Below are 12,309 nucleotides of genomic sequence, written 5' to 3' on the forward strand. Positions count from 1 at the left end.
CTTATCCTTGTTATTATTTTTGTTGTTGGCATTGTTGATGTCATAAAAGCATTAAAACCGTTTTGCGGCTTTTTTTGGCAATGAAACATAAATAAAATCGTAATAAATTTGCATATACCAGAACGTAGATATATTTCCCATATGCAGGCGGCAGGCGGTAGGCAGCAGGCAGCAGCCAGTCAGTCAGACGGACAAATTTAAATGAAATCTACTCTTATGAAGCCAAATGATACAAATGCAGAAAACAGTATTTTAAATCAAAATATAAACAAAACAACATATTTACAGTTCTGCTTTACTCATTAAATATGATTGATTACAAGGAACTCAGTTTGAGATACTGGAACGTCTTCACATACCAACGCACGCCAAATATACGTAAAGTTAAATTGCTTGCAGACATTTTGCTTATGTCAAGTTTATTTGCGAATTTTATCTATTTTTCAGAATAAAATTATTACATATTGTTTTTCTTTGTCTGTTATAATCAACAACTCACATCAAATTCATATACATTTTTATATATATATATATATGTATGTATAGTGTATACTCGTATAAATATTTTGTAATTCGCATTAGGTTAGTCATCATCATAAATTCTTTTATAAAAAATGCATTCATTTGTCAAGTCATGGCTTTATGATTCCAATTTTTTATTCATTTATGTTTATTCCAAATATAACCAAATAAATATTTATTTAAATATAAATATAAATATTATGCAAAACAAATTAATGCTGATTGATGGAAATGACAATTTGACTAAATGCAATATTTCCAAAAAAAATATTATAGTTCATTTATGAAGTTTTTAATAAATGAATACTTGCGGTTGAATTGATGCAGGATTACTGTCCTTTGAAAAATTTATTTTAATTTAAAAATATTTCTAATAATATTTCTAATAATATTTTTAAAAACCAATTAAATTCGTTTCAGAAAAGTTTGAATTTATTAAAAAAATATTTGTGTTTACTTTTATTTATTAACATAAATAAGAGAACAATTTTAATATTAAATCAAATCTTATTTAATATCAGAAATTTAAAATTTAATGCATGAGGTACTAATGATATAATCATAATAAATTTGGAAATAGTTTTATAAATTATCTAAAGCAGAAGATTATTTACTCTTTTAAAATATCAAAATATGAATAGTTTGATTTTATATAAATACCAGGAAGAATTACATAGAATTGTTACTTACAAAGCAATAAATACTTAACAGTTTCAATATTAAATTTGTCATAAAGTCCTTAGTTAAATATGCTTTTTACTTAACTGTACTAGGTAAACAGCAACTTTGTTAGTAGTTAGGAATGTAGACGCAATTTAAAAATTTCAAAGAAAATTTAATTGTTGGCATCACAATCCACAGAATGATTGTCTTTTAATTAGAATCAAAATAGTTAATGTGCATAACCCGATCCACATGGTAAGTCTAACTCAGTGCACTTTGAAAATCCGCTAGCACACAAATTATAAAGAGTTTCGAACAAATTTTAGATATATTCATTATAAATTATTATACGTGCTTAAGGAGTTTTCAAACAGGACTAACTGAAGAATCCGAACAAGGACTTGTTGACGAGAATGCGACATCAGAATAGTGCGAAGAACTTGATTGAGCCTATGGAATTCATCACCACTATAACAATTCACTAATTGTTCTAATTCTTTGTTATCAAAAACTACAACAGTGGTTTAAAACTCAACTACTTCTTGAAAAAGGATTAGAATCGTTCCCTTTTAACGAATTAGTAATCAGTGTTATAGGTAAGACTATGCTATGCAGGCAGTCGTGGTCATATAAAATATGAAATTGGTGTTTTTTTATATATAAATTAAAAATTTGACATGTGGAGCAAGTTCGCCTAAACTCACATCACTATGGTTTTTTGAATTATATTAAATAATCACAACTAAATTGCTCATTAAGAAATGTTGACATTTTTGCTTTTTAGCAACAAATTATAATTAATTTCAACACATCCATTTACGTTCTAAAAAATATTATATTTTAAGTACAATTAAAGAACAACTAAAATGTATCAAAGTAGTACTAACAGCATGAGATTGACTGTTAAGATTTGACTGTCTACATAAAATGTCTTTCTGGTCATGACCAGAAGGAAAGTAACACTGATGTGAGTTTTTGTCATATGACTTTTTGAAAAACATTGCTTGAAGTGATCTAAAATATGATCAGTCTATTCATTTATTGCAAATATACGTACTAGAAGCTATTAAAGTAAATACTGTAGAGACTGTTTCTTAAATGTATTAACTATGCTTTTATTTGTTTAAATATCACGAACTTTGGATAGTCCATCTGTGAAGAATCCAATCTAATACAATAAAACATTGACTAAAAAGTCACGAGGCTTTTAGTCTTTTTCTAACATATTGATACCTATCTTATGGTAAGATTTATGCAATATTTGGGTTCAAATGAATAAGAAAAGCAGTTTTCTGAATTGTGGAAAAGTTGTTGTTCTTTGGTCAACTGTGAGTGAAAGCTTCAACCACTGCGAATATAACTTGCTAATGGACTAATTTCTGTCAATTCACTTTAAGATTTTTCAAAACAATTTGGTGTAGTTTTTTGACGTTTTTTAGTGCAGTCAACGATTTGGGTAACTACAACTAAAGCGTGATGCGTCATCAATATCTGTTAGGTTAGGTTAGGTTAGGTTATACCGGTGATCCCTAGTGGATCCACTTAGGTCTATTGGCCCATTGTGATGCCGTATATAAATAATAAAAACCTCAGAGTTTAAAACCACCTAGAACCTTTTGCGAAGCATAAAATGCTATTTAAAGCCCGATCCTGTAACTGGTCCAGGTCCTCAAGGAAGGGGGCACCTAGAGTACTAAATCGCTGACGTGCATGAGCTGGACAAAAACACAAAAGATGAGATGCGCTCTCATCGTCCTCCCCACAGCTACGACAGATTTGGTTGAAAGGAAGACCTAGTCTTCTAGCATGGTTCCCTAGCTTACAGTGTCCTGTAGTCAACCCTACCAGAAGACCAATGTCCTTGCGGGACATCTCAATAAGAGTTTTCGATTTCCTTTTATCGGAAAGTGGCCAGATTCCATACAGATGTCTACATATCGTTGAGTCTTCCCATCGTTTATTAAAAATCTGTTAGGTTATGTTTATAGTTAGAAAACCAATGTTCAACGGTATATATTAATCTTGAGGTTTTTCAGCAGTTTACTTTGAACCTTACCTTATATGTGCCTTACGTTTTCTTTTTGAATGCTTTAATATATATGTTATCAATTATAAATGTTTATTATCATTCGATTGTGTTGCTATTTATATTAATGTAAAATCATTCGTTTATAACTTAAATGAAAACATTTGATACTTTTGTGTTACATTACATATTCAAACAAATTAAGGTGTCACTCCTGCGTGATGCTAAGTATAAAAATTTGCAATTGTACAGAAGAATCACGTCTCGTTTATTCTAAGGATATCCTTTTTATTTTTAGACATTCTTCTACAAAATGATTTTGTGGAGTGTGCAAGGAAAATGTTATGTTCACAAAGTACGGTAAAGTAATTAACTCACTTTTCAGTTTCAGTAACTGACAGTTAATAAGTCAGAATACAACAAAAATTCCGGTAAAATAGTAACAACAACAGTTTTAATTTACTGGTAAAGTAAAGGAAAAACAACAGGTTTATAAATAACTGCAGAAAATCCGAAAAGAACCGCGTTTGCAGGCAGCGAAGTACATTAAAAAAGTGGAAATCTATAAGAAAAACAGAAAATAAATTACACAATCTAAATGCTGATGCAACGGTTAAAAAAATTAGAATGAATCTAAAACCGGGGAAACATAAGGAAAATGAGATGTGAAAAAATTTCGTTTATATTTATAAAAAAAAGAATAAAATGAAAAATTTGTGATAATATTGTAAAAAAAATTGCGTACTAATGCTGCCAACTGTGCAAAGTAATTTTTTAAATTTTTTCCATATCTTTTTCCTTCGCAAGGATATTGTTTTTTAACGCGACAACATTTCAATGCTGCTGTCTGCAGATACAAAAAACGGACATTACAACCACAAACGAATATTTTGCAGAGAAGCGAGAAAAGCTAGAAAAGCGAGGAAAAATCATACGAAAAATTGTTTTTAATAACAGCTTACAAGTGTTAGATAAACAGCAGAATTTTCTAACGCAGATAGTGAGTTGGGAGAAAAAATTTATGGTTGGAACAGAATAATATCCATAGTGACTCCTGCTGTTTTTTTAAGCTTGTTACAAGGATAATAAGTGTAAGCTTATGATTTGAGTACGCTGAGCAACGCACATACTCATACACTGCCATAAAATTTGTGCCTTTTTTTCTTTTGGAAAAGATATTTTATTGTGTATTTTTAACATGCAAGGTCTTGCTTTGGTAATTTAGTTTGTTGCACATTAACTTGGTTTCAACACTTCGTGCATTTTCATTTTCATGTGGTTTTATTAAATAAAATTGTTGAAAACTGTTTAAGTTGCTAAGAGATACTGCCACACCAGTGACTTCACAAGTCCCATACGCAGCTTAAAGTTTACTCTTCAGCTACGGATTTAGTTGGTATCCACTTTTAAGTTGTTATCAGAGGAAATTAATTTAGTTGCACTTTATTGGCTGCCCGTTACTAACGAACTTTGTGGAAGTTCAGCAAAATTTCTGGTTCAAATAGCAATAAATTAATATTCAAAATGAAAATTCAAAAAAAAATACCACTTTATTGTGTATAACAAATTTGAACTCTTCGGAAAATTTTGTTAAATTCTGTTGAAAATTATATTCTATCGATATATGTTATGCAAAACTGTTTGAAGGAACTTTGTTATTGAGTTTTAAGTAAATTAAGTTACTCAATAAGTTCAAAGGAGAAGGGGATACTATTGACAAATATGATTTTCCGGTAGTATCAACAAGACCTGTAATTACCTTGTGAAAATTAAAAATTCATTACAAAATCTACTCAATATTTCTTTTAATATTGAAAATTTTAATTTGAAACTTAGACCCAAACGAAAAAGTTTTGGTAAAAATAGATCAATGATAAAAAAACTGATAAAAAGTTGTACATCTGTCCAGCGTTTATTTTTTCCTGAACAACAATTTTAAATGTAATTTGTTTTAAATTTTTTGAATTGTTACGTCGAAAATATTTTAAAGATGGTTTGGTTTTTTAGGATTTACACACAAAAAAATGAGATCGAAACCGATTTCAACAACTTTATAATCAATTCTCGTACTATTCTTATATTTAATATTTTTTGAAAACGCAACCCATCTTCTTTACTACTAACTTAAGGGTGCTCCTACACAAAATTGTCCTTTTCTACCATATTCCATTTTTTTTTCTCTACATATTTTTTTTCATATTCAATATTTTTCGGGTATCAACTTTTTCTTTATCTATTATTTTTATGAGAATTAATTTTTAACATATCTACTGACATAATTTTTAATAACTTTAATACACTGATTTTAAAAATGTTAGCACTTTTTCTTTATGTCCATTGCTTTCCATGGGAAATGGTGCGCCCAAAACATATAAATGTTGCTACATTTGCAGTGGGACGTATAAGTATATGCCGAAAATTTAAACAAATGGTGCAACTTTTTAACATAAAGAAAAGTTCAGGACATTGCTCAACTAGCCCAAGAGAAATCTGCTAGGAAAACTCTTCAGATAACAGAAGGACACTGGCAGCAACGCAGATCATATGAGACCTCACAGAGTTTACTAATGTCCAATCAGATGACATCCGCTTGTAATTGTGATCGGTGGGGAAACTTGCCAAATAAGACTAAAACAAAACACTGATTGGGTCTCAAACAGAAAACTGCATATGGAGCAATAAGAGCAGTTACCAAATATTATATATCATTTACTTCGTACGGAAGATATTCGCTCTTTCTGAATCAAAGTATTATACTTAAATGATAACTTAAATACATTTTTGAAACTTTAGGATTAAAAATTTCGACATTTAAAATCAGTTTTGCCCATTTTAAATGAAATTCTTATACGTGTACGTATAACTCCAATCCTTTTATCTCAGTTAATCCATGAAAAATTTAAGACGATTTTGCGTCACATTTGTAAATCTTACTACTGCTTCCGAGTTAAAATCTTTGTTAGTAAATAAGTTTAATATGAAATACTGAATAAAGATATTATCACATATCCTTATATAGGAAACAAAAGAGATAATAAATTTTACAATAAAAAGAATCATTTTTAAGCTTAGATGAACGCGTAAAAGTCGTTTGCCAACAATAACACAAGAGAGTGAAAAATAACTCTAAGGAAGCAAACTTATTGCACAGTTTAAGTCCTTCAATCTTCCATCCTTCCTTCTTTCCGTATAAACATACAACGAGTACATAAAACCGTAAGAGGCTCTTTTGAAGCAATTGCATTCTATTGCATTTTGATTGGCAATAATTTGGCAGTTGCACTTTGGTAGGAAACACTTCGATTTACTGGAGTCCCTAAATACAAATGTCAAATTGCAGCTGAAGATAAACGCTTTCAAATGCTAAAAATAATCGTGTAGGAGAGAAAAATGATAAAAACAATCATCTTTATAAATTTATCGGATTGTATTCGGAAAAGTAATTCTAAAATATCTATGCTATTTTAACAAAGCTAAAAATTGATCTGGTTTGGGCCAAGTAAAGAAGGACGGGAATTTCGTTACTGTTATTTGTTGAATTCTTCTCAACTAATTTAATTCTTAATTTATTTAATGTTGCATGGCTGAAAATGGAAATGATTCCATAAAATGTGGTATAAGTATCTATAACTTGAGTCCAGTGTTTATTTATGTCTCTATGTGTTAATGATGTTAGTTTTATTTGCAACAATGATATGAAGTCTTTTTAGCCTCTTGGATTTGTGTATTGGAAATAAAATTATATTTCGATTTCTCTTGTTATATCCAAAATAAAGTGTTATATATGGTGAAAGTTAATAAGAAAAAATAAAACTGTAGTTCTGACTCTGTATTTTTCGAAAACGTAGTGATATTACTTATTGAAGCGATTTTTATTATTTTCTAGTTTTGGTTCCAGGGGTCACATAAGTCAATTAGTTTTTCAAAGTTTTTTTATATGAGTTTTCGTTTAATAAATCTGTTTTCAATTTAAATCTCTTATATTACTATGAATCCATTTTTGTATAATAAGAACATTATATTAAGTTTTGTTAGCTTGTGAATAAATTTATAAGAAACTTATGAAATAAAATTATTTCATAATATGAATTTGAAGAACTTTAAAAAACAAATAGAGATTTCATAGCTTAAACTATATATCAAACGATATATGTATATCTGTGTAATTTTTTAATATAACTGTGAAACTTACTTCATATTTATTTATTAGCTTAACTTTAATTTATATATCCATTAAGAAAAAGAAATATTTTTTAACTTTTAAACATTTAAATGATTTAATGGAATTTAAAAATAATAAATAAAATCATTTTATGATAAAAATTGGGTACATAATCACTAGAAATTTTATTACATTGTATTTTGCAAGGATATTGTCTTTCATAAAATAGGTTTACAACCATTTATTTTATACTTAATAATTCTACCACCACATATTTATGTGTTTGGTTTTTACTCTTTGATTGATGTCGAAAACTTCTAATGTTTTGTATCTGATTTAGTTACAAAACTGGCAACATTATTTAAGCCAAACATACTAACACTCGCCCGTAATGTTTTCTTGAAAAGTTTTAGAAAATATTTACAAACAGGTAGGCCCCTAAATCTAGCTTCATAACTATAACAAAACCCATTTAAGTTTTAAGTAAGTTTAAAATTGTCTACTGGAAAAACTAGGAAACCTCCGTTCATAATAAAAACAAATACTTTTGCAATTTAAAGTTGTGTTATCGTCATTTGAGTAGTAAAAGGATCCGCGCTACAAACTTTTACTCCTTATGTATCCTTGCTGCTTACTGTTTACTGTTTACTGCTTACTGCTGAGTATCCTTCTCGAGTGTGTCTTGTAGTTCTACTGATTTATTGACTGCTCGCTATGCAAATAACTTTGTTTACGTTTATAAAATTGTTAGTAACAATTTCACTGGCTAAGTGCAACATTTTGTGGCACTGTTTGGTGTGGAGTTAAAGTGGCAGGGAAACTATTTTTGCTCTGCGATCCTTGAGCAAATAAACGTTTAGTTAAATGGACAAACAAAAAAAAAATAAATAAAAAAAGCAAAGGAGGAAATGGTGCCTTTTTGTGGTACCTGACACATTAAAACGGAGTAGTCTTAATTTAAGGATCTGTGTTTTGTTTTCCTAGCAACTTTTTAACATTTTTATTTTAATTTTTTATGCTTTTATTGTCTTATTTTTGAAGCTGTTGAAATCGCATTGTAAAAGGTTAAGTATGGTAGAGTATTTGATAAAAGTTCAATCGCAGATAACTGTGCGGAAACCTTTAAAGAGTATCCTATGTTCTGACCAGAACGTTAAAAGTGTATTAAAATATTTTGCTTCCATGTTTTACATATCAGGGATAAGTTTTAAGTGCTTTCAGATTGATATCCTGCAGCAATATCAAATTTAATCGTTTTAATTGTGTTTTTAACTACATTTTTATGTGTTTCGTAGTTAAAATGAAAGCAATTTCTTAATTTCAAAGTTAATAGAGGTTGGGAAACAAGTATATTTAAAAGTGTTAAAGTTATAGAAAAGTTTTCAAAGTTTTTTATTACATTCATTTATACGAAATTAAACGAAGAAATAATTAAATTCATGAAAAAATAGTTTTTAGTGTAAAAATTAATATATTTAAATGTATATATAGGTATATAGAAGTATCTGGAACTATCCTTTAATATGCTGAGAAGATTTCTTCGTGCAATAAGTGAAAAAATATCATTAAAGATGTAAATGCAACATAATACAGCTAACAAAGATTTTGGTTAACCGATTAAAAACATAATTTTTAAAGCTAATACACTAATGCTTTAATTGATTCCTATTTTTAATATCGCTACATAATTAATAGTTTTATGTTATAACTATTATTACATTTTAATATTATTGTTACAAAAAATGTAAAAAAAAGAAATAATGTGGAAATACATACACCTGAGAACTGCAGTGATATTACTAATGCTAGATTTTCATTAGCGTCTTCAAACACCTCTACTAAACGATCCGATTTTAATAATAAACCATAAAAATAATATTACTGTAGCTCAGCAAATTCTTCAAACTGGAAATTTTTAAGGGTCTTCATTCTTTATTTGATATAAACTATATCTCATGCAATTTTTTCAATCAAGACTTACTTTTAGAGTAATTTTCATTTTAGATTGATAAATCACGAACAAAATATTTAACACTCGAAATTAATTTATAACAATCTAAATATTTTGCTAGAGTAGCAAGATTACTCTAGAACTAACAGCTGTTTTATATGACTTGACAAATAGAAGGTGAATTGATTCGATATGTATATTTATAAAATCTAATGCAGCTACTATAAATTTTTTTTATTAATTTTTGAATTGTAATATATGAAATTCTCCTAATGAGGGCAAAAGCTAATTTGCCGAAATACGTATAGATATATATTAAAAATAACAACTGAAATAAAAGCTGAAATTCTTAGAAAACAAATCCGACTTTAAAATACTACAAAAATGTTAGATTACTCTGAAAATGTTCCATGAGGCAACAAAATTTGACAGATTAAGAGTAAATTTAGAGTGTAACCGGATTTACTAATCGAAAACGCTAATAATAATTGTTCAGTTGCTTTATATATGCCCTCTTTTTGTTAATGATTGCTTAATTTCTTATTGTAATTCATATTGAACCTGTAGTGACGAACGAAGCTTGGGACTTACGTTGGCATATAGTAAACTCTTCATGGTTTATAAAAAGATATAGTAGTATTAAATGCTCCAACAGCTCAGTTGATAGATTAGTTATCAGAAACAAATATTTGGATTTGGATTTCAATAATAAATATTATTTGAATATTAGTAGTCTTCTCTCAACACATAAGTAACTAAATTATTTTTAAAATTTTATTGGCTTTAAATATTCCTAATAAATTATTACCTTTGTCTGTAAGTTATATATTAAGTTTAAAAATAATGAAACATTAATTTGAATTTACAGAAAATTAAATGTAAGACATTTTCCAAAATTAAAATTGCAATTATTCTCAAATAGATACACTGCAAATTTAAATTGGTTTCTGTGTAATTAAAAACCAATTTAAAAATATTTTAAAGCTCTAGGACTGTCGATTGCAAACTATTAAATTAAGTCATTAATTGAGTTAGAAAGTACAGTAATCCATTATGTGTTTAGAACCCACAGAATCATATTCACATGTATACTCCTATGAATGCTGTTGACGTTCCAACAAAACCACAAGGCGGTCATAGCACAACTGAAGTAACTCATTTCGTTTGCATATAATGAAAAAGTTTAATGTGACTCTAAGGCGTAGCAGTGGCAGTGGCAGTGGCAGTGTCACTGGTAGCTGCCATTTGCATCAGTGATTGTGATTTGCGGTAGTTTTATGTTACCTGCAGGCAGGCTTCACACTGAAACAAGAAATTTCTCACCTAAACTGTCAGGCCATGTTAACGGAAACCGCAAAAGTCATATAAGCAACAAAAATGTTGTATGTGAGGGAATTTACCTGTTGTCACCATGTTTACTAACAACTAATAAGGCTTGTGCAACAGCCGCAAGTCCTGGCTACGTCTTCAATATGAGGAGCAGTGTTAGTGACAAAAGACAACAGCGCTGTGACATCAGCGTTGGCGGCATGGAAATTAAGATTCTATCAAACTTTCTATTTTGTGCAGCTGTGCGTGGCATTGTCGTAGTTTATGTTAAGTTAGTAACAAAGGCGTTCTTGGCACTAACGACACGGTTAAGACACACCAGCTTGCATTTATATCTTTCCATATCTGCTTGTCTGCTTGTCTGCTTGCCTACCTACTCGCCTCCTTGGTTCCTACCTGTCTTGTATTCAGTTCCGTGGCAGGAGTGAAATGAAATTCTATTATTTGTATCAGAACAACTAAATAGGAAAATCACGTTGACTTTGTTTTCAGCTCCACTGCATTTTATCAGTGAAATTTGTTTGTAACAATAGTTGCTGCATGCACTGTCATTTCATATAATTTGAGCATTAACCAAGCACTCATGAACGGAGTAGGTACATAACAAGACTATCAGGTCTACTTTATATGAAGTAGAAAATGTGAAACTCATGTATAGCATAATCAGCAGAAAAGTTTTCTATTTGAATTTTGATTTTTTTTCTACACAATTAGAGGAAAGTTCGTCTTTCTTCAGCATGAGTAGATACAATTTTAAAATAATAAATTTTAAACATTTCAAACTTTAGTTTTCAAATAAAAATAAAAAATTTACTATATGTCTTTTTAAACAAATATTTGATGGTAATTTATGGCAGCCTTTAAATTTAACGGATGATACAGTTTGCGATTAAGCTAGTATAATATTTCAAAAAGAATTTTAATTTATAAATTAATTTCAAAAAAATTTACTAAGATCATCAATTAAAAAAAAAAATTTTAAATTGAATGTATATATAATAGCTGGAAATATTTCAAATATCTGTTGAGCAAAACTCATACCAAAACTACACTTCAAAATCTGATGATGACAAGTTGTACTATATCCTGTAAAACACCTTAGGTATTTTCAAGAAAAAAGAACGGAAAACAATTTAGTAGGTTTATTATAGATTAAACTAAACTAATCGTTAATATAAAATAATAACTTGTGAAGTTTTAGGCATTTCGCATCAGGGAAGTCGGTTAACATTGAAAAATTGAAGTAATGATGAGCAACATTCTTGACCTCATGAGACCTCATCAATCTTCTACATTTCTACAATCATCTACATTTTGATATGTAGATGATTTCATATATATTGCTTTCCATTTAGATTGATAGCTTATATTATATAGACTTTAATAGCTTATATTATATAGGTCCTATTATACACAAATGCATTTGAAGTACGACATTTTTCAAGTGAAGAAGAAGAAGAAAGTGTTCTTCCGTCAATATTATGTATAGTGCCATAATGGATTGCCCTCCACTTTGCGTATCTTCAAGTACAATTGGTCTTTATTGCATGGGAATAAATATTTGTGGGTTATTAAAAATATAACTATAATCAATGTTGTATTGAAATTTTATTAAAAAAACTCTACATTCGTGACATAAAATCAGTCTGTTCAAAT

The 12,309-nt window shown here is 28.9% G+C and overlaps 1 protein-coding gene across 1 annotated transcript in view; it reads right to left on the bottom strand.

Moving 5' to 3' along the window:
* Window positions 1–403, bottom strand: part of LOC119677048 — a 60,298-nt gene extending 59,895 nt beyond the window's left edge. Inside the window, 1 exon segment of the mRNA XM_038088320.1 lies at window positions 368–403. Coding sequence (XP_037944248.1) covers window positions 368–403 — 36 coding nt within the window.
* Between the last annotated feature and the right edge of the window lie 11,906 nt (window positions 404–12,309).

The sequence above is a fragment of the Teleopsis dalmanni genome, chromosome 1 (assembly GCF_002237135.1).
Source record: "Teleopsis dalmanni isolate 2A chromosome 1, ASM223713v2, whole genome shotgun sequence".
Classification (NCBI taxonomy): Eukaryota; Metazoa; Arthropoda; class Insecta; order Diptera; family Diopsidae; genus Teleopsis; species Teleopsis dalmanni.